This window comes from Pristiophorus japonicus, chromosome 11 (genome assembly GCF_044704955.1).
Source record: "Pristiophorus japonicus isolate sPriJap1 chromosome 11, sPriJap1.hap1, whole genome shotgun sequence".
Classification (NCBI taxonomy): Eukaryota; Metazoa; Chordata; class Chondrichthyes; family Pristiophoridae; genus Pristiophorus; species Pristiophorus japonicus.
Window position 1 is genome coordinate 133,290,331 of NC_091987.1, and position 18,005 is coordinate 133,308,335.

At 43.3% G+C, this 18,005-nt stretch overlaps 1 protein-coding gene across 2 annotated transcripts in view; it reads right to left on the reverse strand.

Annotated features, from left to right (window-relative positions):
- Window positions 1–395: 395 nt before the first annotated feature.
- gtf2f2a (general transcription factor IIF, polypeptide 2a) overlaps window positions 396–18,005 on the reverse strand; it is a 118,386-nt gene continuing 100,776 nt past the window's right edge. For both annotated transcript variants that reach the window (XM_070894098.1, XM_070894096.1), the window contains 3 exons: window positions 17,003–17,102; window positions 11,441–11,584; window positions 396–839 (listed from right to left, as the gene is read on the reverse strand). In XM_070894098.1, the coding sequence (XP_070750199.1) occupies window positions 720–839; window positions 11,441–11,584; window positions 17,003–17,102 (364 nt within the window). In that variant the 3' untranslated portion in view covers window positions 396–719. The remainder of the gene's footprint in view (window positions 840–11,440; window positions 11,585–17,002; window positions 17,103–18,005) is intronic.

The window sequence follows — 18,005 nt, forward strand, 5'->3', positions numbered from 1 at the left end:
ATATTTAAGGTGGAGATAGACAGATTTTTGAGTGATAAGGGAATAAAGGATTATGGGGAGCGGGCAGGAAAGTGGAGCCGAGTCCATGATCAGATCAGCCGTGATCTTATTAAACGGCACAGCAGGCTCGAGGAGCCTAATGGCCTACTCTTGCTCCTATTTCTTATGTTCTTATGTTCTTAATGTATCATCTGCCTGTCCCCAATACCATGTATACATTTACAGATTTTCTGTAACTCAAAACATGAATTGGTTTAATTCCTGATTAAGCACATGGAAGTGGCCAAGGAGAAAAATCCCTGAAAGGGCCCTTTTGTCATTTTTACCATCTCATGTAGAATAGATGAGAAGCAACTGATTTACATACCGAACAGCACCGCCCACAGAAACAAATCTCAATTGTTTCAACACAATTCTTTATTGACAGTACAAATGTGCCCCCACTTTAATCGTCTTTCTACATCAAAATACTTGAAAGATACGAAGTGTTTTCTTGATTCAAATAAAAACAGACACTACTTATGGATGCTTTCCCCTTCAACTTTTAAAATAGGCTGCCATATAAAATATTGTGGCCTTTGAAAGGGTAAATAATCAAACCACTATGGCATTGCTCAGATCCTAATGAGCGAGGGCCAAGACTACACCTTGGAACGTCTCACTTGCTTGGAATCTCTCCAGTAGCTAGCTTACTTAGCATTATCCACAGCCTTGTTACTCTATTCACTCTTGTCTTCACTCTGGTAATGTCGATACTCCGGCTTTAGCTCCCATGTGTTCTTGTGGGTTCCTTTTACATTGTAGATGCCAATCTCTCTCAAAATTTCCTTTAGGTAGGTCTATGGCGAAGGAAGGAAAACAGAAAACCATTAACTTCTGCATCAAAAGTTGCGTATTTTACAATGTAATGCTTTAATATCAACAAATCTCCCCCGCATCCCCCACCCCTTGTGAGTTTGATATTTGACACGCTATCATCCTTTTTAGGTCTCCAAACCAAGAACACACCCTCTGTTCGGGACGCACCCACTCATCTAAGCCAAAAGAGTTTAGGAGCAGCTTGGCAGGTGCCAAGGTTTAGGGACCCCCAAGTGGTGCAGTGGTATTGATGGAATTGAACCAGCTAAAACTACACAGCACTACCAGCACCGGGGTAAGCTTCCCACCCACCCTGTTACAGCACTAGCCTGCAGGGTTATTTGGAGCTGAATTTACCATTTACCAGGTTCCATCAGTGGGTTGGTCAGTCATTAGCAGTGTACTGGAGTACTGCAGACCTGTCTGGCCTACTGCGTCTACAAGGTTCCATCAGCAAGCCGGATAACTTTGAAACACCTCAACTCCAAAGGGACCCCCCCACTCACCTTCCTCCCCTGCCACTCAAGGAGAATAGTCACGAGTTGATCGTCGGGCAATTGACGGGTGACAGGAGCAGGTTCTGAGCGCTTGCTGATTGGACAGCACGAACCAGGAGTGTTTGCAAGATGAGCAGCACAGCTCAGTATAAAATATGTGAGCGCATTGCCACCATTCCCCTGATCACATCAGGTTTACCTGTCTGCACCTTCACTCAGAACAGGTACTGAGCCCTGGATATAGGAGCTGGTTACCAGACTTATCCACCGCTACCTCCTTAATGCAGGTCCTCAAGTGAAAGGCTTTAGTTAGGAGATGTGACTACTACGACACTGATTCCTCTCCAAGGTACTTAATGTCAGGTAGGTTTAGGGTGGAACCCATCCTCCCTCCTTTTGGCCTCAAATCCATATTACAGCTTGTTCTCTGTTACATAAAAAACCCCATAAAGCCAAAAATTAATTGATATTAAGCTAAAGAGAAAATGGTGGGCCAGTGAAGCCATTTTATGTTTTGCTCTATAAAGACAGTCATTGTCTAAGAAATTCCCATCTATAAATAACATGCTTTGAAGCTAATTCTAGTCAGTGTCCAAGTTATGCACAGAGCTAAAGAGCAGGTCTCAATTTGAGACATTGCACAGTGTCTTATAATGAAGTTTCTAGATCAAAGAATGAATGAATTCAGGCAACATATGACACTCACACCTCTTTGCCATATCCATAAGGACACTGCTAAAGGAGTTAAAGAGGAGTAAGTTGGTACTTTTAATCTTGGAAATATGTGTGTGATACTCGAGATCTAACGAAAGTTTATTTACCCCCCTGCCTAGTTTTCCCCTCTCCTGAAGGTCCTGCTGCATGCTGGGCCACTACTGTTACCATGGGCCTAGCTGCCCTCTAGTAACTTGTTCAAATGCAGACTCCTGACGTTTGAAGCTAGACTGTGAGCGGCATCACAGATAAGCCTACCCTGTCCTCAGCTTACAACTGTAGTAGTCACTGCACAAGCAATCCCAGCTGACTTCCCCATTTGTGGCACCTTTATGGCCACCCAGACTGTGATCAGGTAAATCACAAGATCTGAGACTGAACCTAGGTCGTTGGTAGTTTGTATGATTCAGTATTGGACCAGGAGACAACACCACCCGCTAAGCTATCGGAGAAGTTAGTTCAAAGTGTACTGTGGAAGTATAAAATACCAAACGTGTAGGAAGTGGTTAGGTTGGTTTTACGTGCAAAGCTAGTGAAGCTTACAGCTACAGTACATTTCACTCGTGGATAACCCCCATCAGATAATTGGTTAAACAACAGCATCTGCCCAAATCAAACATGCTAACAAGATTCATCCAGAGAAGATTGATTTGTACAGATGTATATATTAACAGGTTTGTTTTCTTGCACGTAACCAATTTTTTCCAGGCTTTCATGACCTGACCAACTCAGCTCTCCACACCACTTGTATTATATATATATATATATTGCACCAGGCAACATGCGCTATACTCGTCTTACTGTGTTATGCCTACAAACAGTCACACTTCTTTTCAATGCAGAGAAATGTGAAGTCGTACATTTTAGGAGAAATAACCATGAAAGGAAGTGAACCCTAAATGGCTAGATTCTTCAGAATGGAGGAAGAGAGATAGGGCTAAAGATACATAGATCTCTAAAGCAGAGAGTGCAATCAGAAAAGGCAAATTTGATTTTGGGTTTTATATACAGGGCCACTGAATATAAAAGCAAAGGAATTATGTTTAATTTGTACAATACGCTTTTTGGGTCACAGTTGAGAGTATTGGGTGCAGTTCTGAGCACTTCATTATCACAACTTGCATTTATATAGCACCATTAGTATAGAGAAACACCACAAAGTCGCTTCACAGAATAAAAAAATCAGAAACAAATGGATGCTAAGCCAAATAAGGAGCTATTGAGAGATGCCAAAAGTTTGGTGAAAGAAGTGGGTTTTAAGAAGAACCTTAGAGGTGGAAAGGCAGAGCGGTTTATGGAAGAAATTTCAGGGCATGGGACTGAAGACATAACTGCCAAATGGTGGGGCAAAGGGGGGTGCACTAAGGCCAGAGTCAGAGGAATGACGAGTTCAGAGGTTGAGGAGGTTAGAGAGATGGGGAGCATGAGGCCATGAAAGTCATTATAGGAAGTATGTTAGAGCCATGGAAAGGGTACAGCAAAGATTCACTAGAGTGTTATCAGGAATGAGAGCTTATAATTATGAAGAACAGCTTGAAAAATTGGGGCTTTGTCACTGAAGGTTAAGGGGGCTTTCAAAATTATGAAAGATTTTGAGTGATAATCCTGAACCTGGAAATAATATTTGTTATCAATAGAAAAAGGGTAAATTAGCAGGATTTTCCCCAGTGGATTATTGAAACATGGAATTCATTACCACAAGTGCTGTTGAATCATACCAGATAAAATAGAATTGGTGAGTATTTGATAAGAAATAATATAAAAGTACATGGAATTAAGAGTAAATGGCCCCATTTGAAGAGCTAGCAAAGGAAATCTGTGTGTGGAGGCAGAGATGCGGGTATGATTCTTAATGAATACTTTGCATCTGTTTTCACAAAAGAGAGAGGCGATGCAGACTTTACAATAAGGGAGGAGGAGTGTGAAATATTAGACAAGATAAACATAGAGAGAGAGGGCGTATTAAGGGGTTTTGCAGCTTTATAAGTGGATAAATCCCCAAGCCCAGATGAAATGTATACCGGGCTGTTAAGAGAAGCAAAGGAGGAAATGGCAGAGGCTCTGACCATCATTTTCCAGTCCTCTCTGGCTACAGGTGTGGTGGCAGAGGACTGGAGGACTGCTAATGTTGTACCTTTGTTTAAAAAGGGAGAAAGGGATAGGCTGAGTAATTACAGGCCAGTCAGCCTAACCTCAGTTCAGAAGAAGGAGGAGGAATGGTGGAAAAATTATTGAAAAAAATCCTGAGGGACAGGATAAATCTTCATTTGGAAAGACATGGATTAATCAAGGGCAGTCAGCATGGATTTGTTAAGGGAAGATCATGTCTGACTAACTTGATTAAATTTTTCGAGGAGGTAACCAGGAGGATCGATGAGGGTAGTGCGCATGATGTAGTGTATATGGATTTTAGCAAAGCTTTTGATAAGGTCCCACATGGCAGACTGGTCATGAAAGTAAAAGCACATGGGATCCTGGGCAAAGTGGCAAGTTGGATCCAAAATTGACTCAGAAGCAGGAAGTAAAGGGTAATGGTTGATGGGTATTTTTGTGACTGGAAGGCTGTTTCCAGTGGGGTTCTGCAGGGCTCAGTGTTGGGTCCCTTGCTTTTTGTGGTATATATCAATGACTTGGACTTGAATGTTGGGGGTATGATTAAGAAGTTTGCAGATGATACTAAAATCGGCTGTGTGGTTGATAATGAAGAAGAAAGCTGCGGACTACAGAAAGATATCAATGTACTGGTCAGGTGGGCAGAAGAGTGGAAAATGGAATTCAACCCGGATAAGTGTGAGGTAATGCATTTGGGGAGATCTAACAAGGCAAGGGAATACGCATTAAATGGTACGACACTGAAAAGTGTAGAGGAACAAAGGGACCTTGGAGTGCAGGTCCTCAGATCCCTAAAGGTAGCAGGCCAAGTAGATAAGGTGGTTAAGAAGGCATATGGAATACAAGAGCAAGGACGTTATGCTTGTACTGTATAAAACACTGGTTAGGCCGCAGCTGGAGTACTGTGTGCAGTTCTGGTCACCACATTACAGGAAAAATGTGATTGCACTGGAAAGGGTGCAGAAGAGATTTACAAGAATGTTGCCTGGAGAATTTTGGATATGAGGAAAGATTGGAAATGCTGGGTCTGTTTTCTTTGGAACAGAGGAGGCTGGAGGGAGACCTGAGTGAGATGTATAAAATTATGAGGGGCCTGTATAGAGTGGATAGGAAGGACCTGTTTCCCTTGGCAGAGGGGTCAACAACCAGGGGGGCATAGATTTAAAGTAATTGGTATGAGGTTTAGAGGGGATATGAGGGGAAATTTCTTTACCCAGAAGGCGGTGGGGATGTGGAACTCACTGCCTGAAAGTGTGGTAGAGGCAAAAACCCTCACCACATTTAAAAAAAATACTTGGATGTGCACGTAAAGTGCCATAAACTACATGGCTACGGACCAAGAGCTGCAAAGTGGGATTAGGCTGGATAGCTCTTGGTCAGCCGGCGCGGACACGATGGGCCGAAGGGGCCTCCTTCCGTGCTGTAAATTTCTATGGTCACATGATGGGCGAATGGCTTCCCCCTGAGCTGTGATTCATGTTACAATGGCCAGGCATGAAGAACAAATCCGACTAGTACAGCATACCCCAAAGGAAAAACACAAACTACAAATCCTACCGAACATAGCATAATAGACATGTTTATTTTTAACTTGTAGATGAGCTGCTGTAACAGGTGGATTCAAGGATACTTCCAAGGGCAGGCTGTGTCTTACATCGAGCTAGAAACAGCTGTATTCACTAAAAAGAAATGATTCTGGACCTGGTGTTTAACCTCTGGACACCACTTCAAAATAATCATACTATGATTATATAGAATCATTGTACAGTCTAAATTGTTCTTTGCACTAAACATCGAAATTAATTAATGTAAATAACACAGCAAAGTGGGAATTCAGTGACGTGCCTTTGGATTAAGAGGAGTAGACTGTTGTGCATGCACTTCCGCCAAAAACTAAGGATAACGTTTTGTCCGCCCTGAATTTTCTGATACAAAACATATAACATAACAGGCACAACACTACTGACAGACAAAATAATCAATATCCTTACGTACTTGAGACAGGAATTTATAAAATCAAAGATTAAACCCACTAGGAAGCAGCCCACATCCTATCTCCCGTCATTCTTGCCCATCATACCCATCCTTCACTGACCTAAGTTGGCAACAGGTCCCCTACTGGCTCAAATGTAAAATTCTGACTGCGTTAAATCCTTCAATGGTCTCGCCCCTCCTCATCTCTTTATCCTACTACTACACTCCTCAGAACTCTGTTCCTCTGACTCCAGTTTCATAGAAACATAGAAAATAGGTGGAGGAGTAGGCCATTCGGCCCTTTGAACCTGCACCACCATTCAATATGATCATGGCTGATCATACAACTTCAGTACCCCATTCTTGCTTTCTCTCCATACCCCTTGATCCCTTTAGCCGCAAGGGCCATATCTAACTCCCGTTTGAATATATCTAACGATCTTGTGCACTCTTCCCCTTTGTCAACTGTATTTTCAGCCACCTTGGCCCCACACTCTGGAATTCTCTCCCTAAACCACTCCATCCTCAAGACCCTCCTCTGTGACCAAGCTTGTTATCCCTCCTTTTCTTTCCTTCCTTAGATCAATGTCTTTTTTTATACCTCTGTGAAGCATCATAGCTAGTAATGAGATAAGTGCATTTAAAATAAAAAGAGGGGATATGTTAAATAGAATAATCAAACTCAAAGAGGATAAAACCCCTGGTTCGGGTGAATTACATCCACACATTTTAAAAGGATCTAGGGATGAGATAGCAGAGGCATTACTATATATGTTTAATAATTCATTAGAAAAAGGTATAGTGCCCCAGAGGACTGGCAGATAGCTAACGCAATACCTATCTTTAAAAAGGGGGATAGAAAATTAATGGAATCCCTACTAAAAGAGAAAATGGAAGAACATCTAGAAACCAAAAATATAATAATGAATAGTCAGCATGCATTTCAAAAGGTCTTTCTTGACCAACTTCACTGCATTTTTTGAAGAGGTAACAGAGAGCGTAGACAATGGTAATGCAGCAGATGTAATTTATCTACATTTTCAAAAGGCCTTCGATAAGGTACCCCATAATAGACTGATGAACAAGATCAGAGAATGCGGAGTCAGGGGACATGTAGCAGAATGGATAGCTAGTTGACTTCAAGACAGAAAGTAGAGAGTAGGGGTAAAGGGTAGCTATTTATAGCGGCAGAGGGTGGGTAGTGGTACACCACAAGAGACAGACTATTATTTGAAGAGGTAACAGAGAGCGTAGACAATGGTAATGCAGCAGATGTAATTTATCTACATTTTCAAAAGGCCTTCGATAAGGTACCCCATAATAGACTGATGAACAAGATCAGAGAATGCGGAGTCAGGGGACATGTAGCAGAATGGATAGCTAGTTGACTTCAAGACAGAAAGTAGAGAGTAGGGGTAAAGGGTAGCTATTTATAGCGGCAGAGGGTGGGTAGTGGTACACCACAAGAGACAGACTATTATCTGAATGGTGACAGATTAGGAAAAGGGAAGGTGCAACGAGACCTGGGTGTCATGGTACATCAGTCATTGAAGGTTGGCATGCAGGTACAGCAGGCGGTTAAGAAAGCAAATGGCATGTTGGCCTTCATAGCGAGGGGATTTGAGTACAGGGGCAGGGAGGTGTTGCTACAGTTGTACAGGGCCTTGGTGAGGCCACACCTGGAGTATTGTGTACAGTTTTGGTCTCCTAACTTGAGGAAGGACATACTTGCTGTTGAGGGAGTGCAGCGAAGATTCACCAGACTGATTCCCGGGATGGTGGGACTGACCTATCAAGAAAGACTGAATCAACTGGGCTTGTATTCACTGGAGTTCAGAAGAGTGAGAGGGGACCTCATAGAAACGTTTAAAATTCTGACGGGTTTGGACAGGTTGGATGCAGGAAGAATGTTCCCAATGTTGGGGAAGTCCAGAACCAGGGGTCACAGTCTAAGGATAAGGGGTAAGCCATTTAGGACCGAGATAAGGAGAAACTTCTTCACCCAGAGAGTGGTGAACCTGTGGAATTCTCTACCACGGGAAGTAGTTGAGGCCAATTCACTAAATATATTCAAAAGGGAGTTAGATGAAGTCCTTACTACTCGGGGGATCAAGGGGTATGGCGTGAAAGCAGGAAGTGGGTACTGAAGTTTCATGTTCAGCCATGAACTCGTTGAATGGCGGTGCAGGCTAGAAGGGCTGAATGGCCTGCTCCTGCACCTATTTTCTATGTTTCTATGTTTCTATGATCAGTGCTGGGGCCGCTGTTGTTCACGATTTAGACTTTGGAATCAAAAACACAATTTCTAAATTTGCGGATGACACCAAATTGGGTGATGGTCAATACTGAGGAGGACTGCAACAAATTACAGGAGGACATTAATAAACTTGCAGAATGGGCATATAATTTGCAAATGAAGTTCAACACAGATAAATGTGAGGTATTACCATTTTGGTAAGAAGAATAGGGAGGTCACTTATTACTTGGAGGGTGCGAGGTTATTACTAGGTGGGGTAGAGGAACATAGGGATCTTGGACTGCAAAGACACAAATCATTAAAAGCTGCGACACAGGTTAGCAAGGCCTCAGATTTATTTCTAGAAGTATAGATTTGAAAAGTAGGGAAGTTATGCTAAACCTGTATCGAACCTTGGTTAGACCGTCGAGTACTGCATACAGTTCTGGTCACATTATAAAAAGGATATTGAGGCACTGGAAAGGCCACAGAGAAGATTTACAAGCATAATATCAGAAATGCGAGTGTATACATATCAGGAAAGGATGAACAGGCTGGGTGTCTTTTCTCTTGAAAAAAGGTTGAGGGGTGACCTAATAGAGGTCTTTAAAATGATGAAAGGTTTTGATAAGAGTGGATAGAGAGAGAATGTTTCAACTTCTGGGGAAGAGCATAATTAGAGGCCATCAATATAAGATAGTCACCAAGAAATCCAATAGGGAGTTTAGAAGAAACTTACAGGAAGGCTAGACAAGCACATGAGGGAGAAGGGAATAGATGGGTATGCTGACAGATGAGAGGAGGCTCAAGTGGAGCATAACCGCAGACATGGACTGGTTGGTCTGAATGGCCTGTTTCTGTGCCGTATATCCTATGTACATCTATGTTGAAGGCACCACATAAACATAAGTTGTTGCTATTTTCATCTCAAACACTTGGTACCTGTAGTACTGACTGTCTGCCACTGAGTGGCACAATCATCTTATGCAATCACTTAGGCAAAATTACAATTCAGTTAGTTAATGCTGGAGTCTAACCCTTAACATGAAACACATGGTCACACAAAATGATTCGTTTTTGGATAATCCTTGGTCCCAATTGGTGAAAGTGATGGATACCATATTAAATGTACAAATCTGGACTGTTTTGCATTGAAGGAACGAGCTAAGAAGTTTCAGAAAGTAAATTCAAACCTTGATCTTCGGTGACAAATTCAGTTCCATTCGCGCTTGTCATTTATTTCTTCTAATAACAGATTAGTAGGGAAAATTTATAAAACCAATGATATGTATATTGTTTTAAATCTCCAAATCGCCAAATGGGAAGACAGCAGAGCAAATTTGGCCAGGCCAAGTCAACTGGAGTGAGGCCAGGCAGGGGCAGGCAGAGCTGGGCAGCAAACGGGCAGAAATCACTGTAAAAGCGACCGAGCTGGGAGAAAGACCATCTCTCTGTATTTATGCTGTTAAGTCATACAAGAGAGATGATGGCTGCATTGTGGAGCACTGGCAACTTCACGTGCCTAAAAAATATTCAATTCTTCACCTCACTTGGTAGCTTCAACAATTTATGCAGGTTAGGAAATAAGAACATAATAGGAACAGGAGTAGGCCATACGGCCCCTCTAGCCTGCTCCGCCATTCAATAAGATCATTAGCTCCACTTCCCCGCCCGCTCCCCATAATCCCGTATCCCCTTATCGTTAAAGAAACTGTCTATTTCTATCTTAAATTTATTCAATGTCCCAGCTTCCACAACTCTGAGGCAGTGAATTCCACAGATTTACAACCCTGAGAAGAAATTTCTCCTCATCTCAGTTTTAAATGGGCGGCCCCTTGTTCTAAGATTATGCCCTCTAGTTCTCGTCTTCCCTATCAGTGGAAACATCCTCTCTGCATCCACCTTATCAAGCCCCCTCATAATCTTATATGTTTCGATACGATCATCTCTCATTCTTCTGAATTCCAATGAGTAGAGGCCCAACCTACTCAACCTTGCCTCATAAGTCAACCCCCTCATCCCCGGAATTAACCTAGTGAACCTTCTCTGAACTGCCTCCAAAGCAAGTATATCCTTTCATAAATATGGAAACCAAAACTGCACATAGTATTCCAGGTGTGGCCTCACTAAAACCTTGTATATAGCTGTAGCAAGATTTCCCTGCTTTTATACTCCATCCTCTTTGCAATAAAGGCCAAGATACCATTGGCCTTCCTGGTCACTTGCTGTACCTGGATACTGTCCTTTTGTGTTTCATGCACAAGTAACCCCAGGTCCTGCTGTACTGCGGCACTTTGCAATCTTTCTCCATTTAAATAATAACTTGCTCTTTGATTTTTTTCTGTCAAAGTGCATGACCTCACACTTTCCAATATTATACTCCATCTGCCAGATTTTTGCCCACTCACTTAGCCTGTCTATGTCCTTTTGCAGATTTTTTGTGTCCTCCTCACACATTGCTTTTCCTCCTATCTTTGTATTGTCAGCAAACTTGGCTACGTTACACTCTGTCCCTTCTTCCAAGTCGTTAATATAGATTGTAAATAGTTGGGGTCCCAGCACTGATCCCTGCAGCATCCCACTAGTTACTGGTTGCCAACCAGAGAATGAACCATTTGTAACTACGAACTTTGTCTGTCTGTGGCAGCAAGCACTATATAACAATGCACATGTGCCTCTCCAAGAAAACAGGGGAACAGGAAAGGAATGCTATGGACTCCCAGCAGTTTCAGTGCTAAATCGGAGGACATTTCCAAATCACGGGGGTTTGAGATTGCAATGGGCAAGCAATATCAACAGCCAAAATGTGATTCTCACAAATCAAAACCTTAATTTTCAGGTTTAGGTGTCTAAAATATTGTATAAAGCATGGCATTTTTGACACATTTGCAAAGTCAACAAATTGCACTGCAGGTACAATGAAAGCTAACATATTTGCAATGATATCACCTGAGGCTGCTGCTGAAGAAGCTCCGTAAGAACCCTGTGCTTTAAATCCAACAGGTGGCACTGGTAGATTTTGAGCTGCATGTCATTCCCTTTTACTTACAACTGGCTGCTTGGTGATGTCCACCAGGTCCTTGATGTTGTAGTACTGGTGCTTCTCAAATGCTGAAAACAGCATATCCAGCACTTGCTGCCTATCGGCTCGGGCACGCTTCCCGTCTTCCTTCTTCTTCCTCTCGTATTCAATCTAATGAAAAGCACAATATTAGTAAACGAGTCGTTAATATAGATTGTAAATAGTTGGGGTCCCAGCAGCGATTTCTTTCTTAGTTGCATTGTAACAATGAAATGAATGAGACAACGAGGGGGAGCTGCCCAGTGCTTGTAGCGCTACAACATATTCTTACTCTCTCTTGTCCCCTTTTGAGATCTGCTCATTCTCCAATGTTCCACGAGTAGAGAGGTTGGCCGGTGACCCATTACCAGTCCTCTACCTATGCCGCTCTGCATCTGCACTGTCAGTATGCAAGAGGATCCCAGGGAGACTCCTCCTGACAACCTTCCCCTCCCGACCTGTGTTTAGAAACAGGCCTCTTGCCTTCTGGACTGCAGGAGTTGCACGGACCATGGAGAGCGGATTCACACCCTCACAAATAAATATTCTTCACAAATAGGTGAAGGGTCCAAAAGCAACTTTCCATCCAGGTTTAACAACATGATGCAACGTCCACAAACAACCCCTGGAAAGATTACTTTGAGCAAAGTCTAAGCTCTTACAGTTTCAACAAATCAACAAAGTTTTTAAACCTCCTTTTCCTCTATCAGCTTATTCCTTCTTAATGAGGTAGTGTCCACAGTTGCTGGCCACTCTCTGGTACCTTGCTCAAGTGGCAACTTCTCACATGTGACCCCCCCCCCCACCCCCGCCAGTGAGTGGGAAGCACGGCAGCTAACATCAGCAGACACGCAGACCTCCAGTTGCAGTGACGGGATAGCAATCCGATGCGGGAAACCTGGCCTACATCTCCTTCCCTAAGCTGGGGTCAGCGAGGCCAAACATGGTGCCCCTACTGACCCAGCTAACTCAGCAAAGATTGGAACTAAATCTTGCACCTTCCTGCCTGCATGACTAGCTGACTCACTGCCTTAGCTAGCTGAACCTCTACCATAAAATCAACTGATAGTTCAAAATCAAGACAGCTGTATAGGCAAGCACCCCATAGCAGCACAAGCACCAAGGAAGGAGGCCTGGTCTCTATGAAGATACCATCCACATGTCAGTCCGTTCTCTAATTTGCCACAATTACAAGCATCCCAAAATAATCAATTCTAAATTGTCACGAGAAAGGCAATACAAAATGGACAACTGGACAGAATCCCACAAAGGTTAAAACAGACTTGCTTGACCATCCAAGCTTCACATGGACAGTCAGCATTTTTGGCTTGGTGTCTACTTGCCCGCATTTGTGGTTTAAAATCAGCAGCTCTCCATCCATCCTTCATGGTATTGTGACAACCATTTAAACAGTTTAAAACAATCAGACTTACAATATATTTCTACACCATTCCTCCAGTCCTTTAAAGAGCGAAGAGAGAGGTTTGGACGGGACAGAGAAAGGTCTTTTTGAGGCAGCAAGGGAAGAGAAAAGAGGCAGATGCTGAGGAAGTGAGTTCCTGAGGGTGGGGACACAAGTGAGGGCAACGAGTAAAGGTGAGAATACAGGCTGTAGTATTCTATATCAGTTGTAGCTATGGAAGGTGGAAGAAGGGAGTCCAGCCAGGAGAGCATTGAGGAAATCGAATCCCGAGGTGACAGAGGCATGGGGATTAGGGATTGCTACCTGGTTACCCCTGTTGAAATATTGACGTGTGGAGTTAATGGATTAGATTGGATCATGCTCTGTTGTAATGTCTCCTTATTTAAATCCCTGCTGATTCTCCTCGTTATCATGAATAAGGGACTGGAGAACAAAGGCTGGACCAACCTTTTACTACAGGAGGGAGTGTGATCTGGAAGCTGACTCTCGTACTACATGTGCAGCAGAGAATCACTGGACTAAATCAAACACAGATATCTAAAGCACCTCATCTCACCTCTCCTCGATAGTGAAAGCCCTGTAGCGACAGGAGACAGTGTTCCAGATGTACTCCTAGATCTAAGCGCGCTTGACAGCAGTCCTGGAATTTAGAGACTGTAACTGAACTGTCTGTCTCTCGCAGACCTAACATGGAGTCTGCAGCCAAAAGGAGAGCCCCAGCTTTCATCATTATATGAGCCTTTGTTGTCATTCTCCCATCATAAACATCTGGGATAGTCTAGCAATCTGATGTATGAGTTTTGCCTCGAAGCAGAAAAATATCAGAGAGCTTGCGTCCCATATTTGTCAGTCCAGTCCCAACACACCTCCTTGCACAATAAGGAGCAGCAAGATGTCAGTAATATCCAACTGTACATTAAAACATGTAGATCCAGTATGTATGAACAAAATGTACTGTGCCTTAATCAGACATGCAAACCAAACAAGTTAAAAAAGACACTTTAACAAAAGTTCCCTTTCTTTTATATATTCAGTCTCAAACCTCGCCCAAAGACACGGACTCATGGTGTGCTACCATTCCTCGGGAGATCACTGCTCTACAATACCTCACCCGTGCAGACATTTTAAATTGAGACTGGTGAACATGCATTAACATCAACTTGCATTTATATTAAGAAAAATAAGGTCACATGTTGGAAAATAAGAATCTAAATTGGACAGAGGAGCAAAGAGATCTGGGAGTATAAATACACAAATGTACTGTGCTAAAAGTAACGACGCAAGTCAATTAGGCCATAAAAAATGCAAACCAAGCACTAGGGTTTATTTCTACAGGTATAGAATTGAAAAGTAGGGAAGTTATGCTAAACTTGTATCGAACCTTGGTTAGACCACACTTAAAGTACTGCGTATAGTTCTGGTCGCCATATTATAAAAAGGATATAGAGGCACTGAAGAGGGTGCAAAAAAGATTTACAAGGATGATACCAGAAATGCAAAGTTATATAACAGGAAAGGCTGAACAGGTTGGGTCTCTTTTCTCTTGAAAAGAGAAGGCTGAGGAGTGACCTAATAGAGGTTTTTAAAATTATGAAAGGTTTTAATGGAGTGGACACGGAGAGTGGTTCCACTTGTGGGGAAGAGCAAAACTAGAGGCCATCAATAGAATATAGTCACCAAGAAATCCAAGAGAATTCAGAAGGAACTTCTTTACTCAGAGAGTGGTGAGAATGTGGAACTCGCTACCAAAGGGAATAGTTGAAGCGAATAGTATAGATGCATTTAAGGGGATAAACATCTGAGGGAGAAAGGAATAGAGGGTTAAGCTGATGAGAGTTAGATGAGGAAGGATGGGAGGAGGAATGTCTGGTTGGCCGAATGGCTTGTTTCTGTGCTGTATATTCTATGTAATTCTATGTAAATAGTGCCTTCAATGTGGAGAAATGTCTTGAAGCGCTTCACATAGATGCAATCAAAAAATGGTCACCAAGCCAAAGAAGGCGAAAGCGGAAGCAGTAATCAAAATCATGATCAAAGAGATGAGTTTCAAGGAGGGTCTTAAAGAAGAGGAAGGTGAAGCGGCAAAGGGGCTTAGGGAGAGGATTCCAGAGTGTGGGGCCAAGTTCTGTTGGGCAAGACTCTGCTGCCAATACCGTATTAAAGGGAGGCGCAAGAGGCTTGAGTCAGAGAAACCAAGAGTTCTGGGAAAGGAAGTTTAAGGCTGGAGGAGATTATAAAGATAGGGAGAGGCAAGACCACATGAAGGGATTTAAACACAAGGAAGAGCATTTTAAAATTGAGGTATTAGGGGTCCTATAGGAGCCAATGGTAGTCAATGAGAACAGGGGGCATCGGTGAATGTGGCGATGCAGGATAGGATATGGATACAGCAGGGTTTTGTATGAACAGAAGTTTGGGTGGAGGATGGGAGGTTGGCCCGGAGAGCATTGAGAGAGTCAGGTCAAGAGGTGACAAAGGCATGGAAGGGGATTTCAGCAGCAGATGGGCATTGGCAACGGCAAAGGTGGGCGAAGTTCTCGGAGGAAATAGGCAGTCTTTGTGACAGAAAGGATATGGGGGCAGAAGCTCATCTTGGGGTCAAATAGAACGCGGGGTTACAAACAGTTGGCTCCATCCTCGGCTGGAGAGTGAGATGGAATTGATGGCAAGGGTATGATGCTTGCGTGGGGGCCAAAGATGATGGCTTCAGTCTTCCCAAAGTTGAGCAAAAGGAAATTGCGGCTTATCCAAGACTGGAAGTTGGACAAGCAATCTGACAACACAGAGGTAACTGAGGGGTCAAGAGTGGTGTTAAGGTAGAGCTGAGTGTTGTCAGTAAACATGTGGAAATGGACTACATGTCGGCGGAAAATCCAAGGGCCAACAGATAGATCCTTGGAGAACTTTAGAGGTAACAATATGAAGGTGGAAAGAGAAGCCATTGCCAGTGAGGCATTGGCTGTGATCAGATTGGTAAGTGAGGAACCAGGTGAGGGCAGTCCTACTGAAATCGAGAGGTGGAGAGGCACTGGAGGAGAATGGTGTGGTCAACCGTGCCGAAGGCTGCAAGCTGTAAAAAGGTTGTGAACGAGGAGGGGATATAGTGCATAGCGGAAACCTGATTCAAATATGTGGTTGCAGGAAAGATGGACATGGATTTGGGAGGTTACAATACATTCAAAGACTGTACAGAGATTGAAGATGGGGCAGAGATTTGGAAGGACAGAAGGATCAAATTGGGTTTTTTCCAGAGGAGGCTGATGGCACTGATTTTGAAAGGATGGCGGACAGTACCTGAGAAGAGGGAACACCAGTCACAATTTAGCTGGCAATCGGGTCCAGGTAGGGAAATTGGGTGGTCAGCAGCTTGGTGGGAATGGGGTCAAGGAAGCAGGACATGGGTCTCATGCACGAGATGAGCTTGGAGAGGGGATGATGATAGATACGAGAGAAACTAGAGAGAGACGCAGGTTCATGGCTAGGGCAGGAGGTAGCATGGGGGGAGGTTTGGCTTGGTGGGCAAGGGGAAATGCAGTAGAGGCAGACAATTCAACCATGAGGAAGACATCACAGCCTCATTGCTGTGTACCGCCTCCCCACAAGATGTTCCAGTGGTGACAGACAGCCTTGCCCTTTCAGGGAAATCTAGAATGCAACATTTCAGAGTTAGTCTGAGAATTCTGCTCTGGGGCCATCCAGAAAGTATGTGTATTTTGGATTTAAATTTCCCCATCCACAATCCTTTGCTTTTCCAAACATCCACCGCAAAGCAATGCACTTTCGACCTCCTTCCTTCCACAATGTAAAATAATTCATGCCTTAACTACCACAGCTTTTTATTTCAATTCAGGTAAAATATGATTTAATAAAATATAACAAAACAGATTAACATTAAGACAGAGGTAACCTTAACTGCCTGGGAGATTGAAAATAGTATTGCGTTTTTGGTAAGCCCCCTCTCCCTTGTACAATTTGTAAACCACCCTCACACACAAACAAATACACCCCCTACCGGCATACATAATTTCTTGACAACCCCTCTGCTAATACAGACTCATGCCTGGAAAATTTGTATTTCATTGGTATTGATGGGCTGATAAGGTAGTTAGTAAACAAATCAGACTTACATTGTACTGATGGTTTGCTACAGGCTTATAATTTGTTGTTACAGCCTTATCCAGTTGTAGGGAGAGACGGAATGGTTTGGATGATTCTTCAATTTGCTGTCTGAGGGGGGGAGGGGGGGGGGGAAAGATAAGTAAAATCAATGCATTAAAATATATTGGTTATCAACAAAAACAACGTGCATTTATATAATGCCTTTAACACAGTGAAACGTCCCAAGGTGCTTCACAGGAGCAATATTAGACAACATTTGACACCGAGCCACATAAGGAGATATTAGGGCAGATGGGTAGGTTTTAAGGCGAGGCTTAAAGGAGGAAAGAGAGGTAGAGAGGCAGCGAAGTTTAGGCAGGAGAGTTCCAGAGCTCAGGCAGCTGAAGAGGTGGCTGCCAATGGCGGAGCTATAGAAATCAGAGATGCGCAAGAGGTTAGCATTGGAGGTGCACAGAGATCTCGGAGGTCTGTGGGGCTGGAGGAGGTTAGAGATAGGGAGGGGCGAGGTCATAGTGGGATTTGAAAACAAGGACGAGATTTTAAAATCCAAGGAACTTGTCTATAAAATGATGCGACAATGCTTTGAGCACCTGTTTTTAAATTTCAGCATACTATACATGTTGGTTAAAGAAATCTGATGTGTTGAACTATAAATGAGAAAGTAAATAAAGAGCATGACTGATTGAGGGCATTCCAACAGTCCGGGTTAATTTTTTAAAATCATTCTTGTCTCCCTTGTATACCCTTCGTGGCTCACATTATTTGGGGCTGCACACTGGTGTTCCAGACCTCTGCCAATGCCACTGTCAAATTCGGATGTGCCTGAAACAGGCTGGATTGGTTAGCCCTCTACATTTCTCTCCCTTCACATGTCTTCCTCCTGGAATGGCTGAGACCAGGAAGCTGCAACAGTGAAGGGGGAAACCTACAAACCCCACTCCCTAGTGCCATCACCTACAGGGCTATGGACCAAGGGCTGGAAAGTGGGATTAGACGGGATAGCTCTTGGTC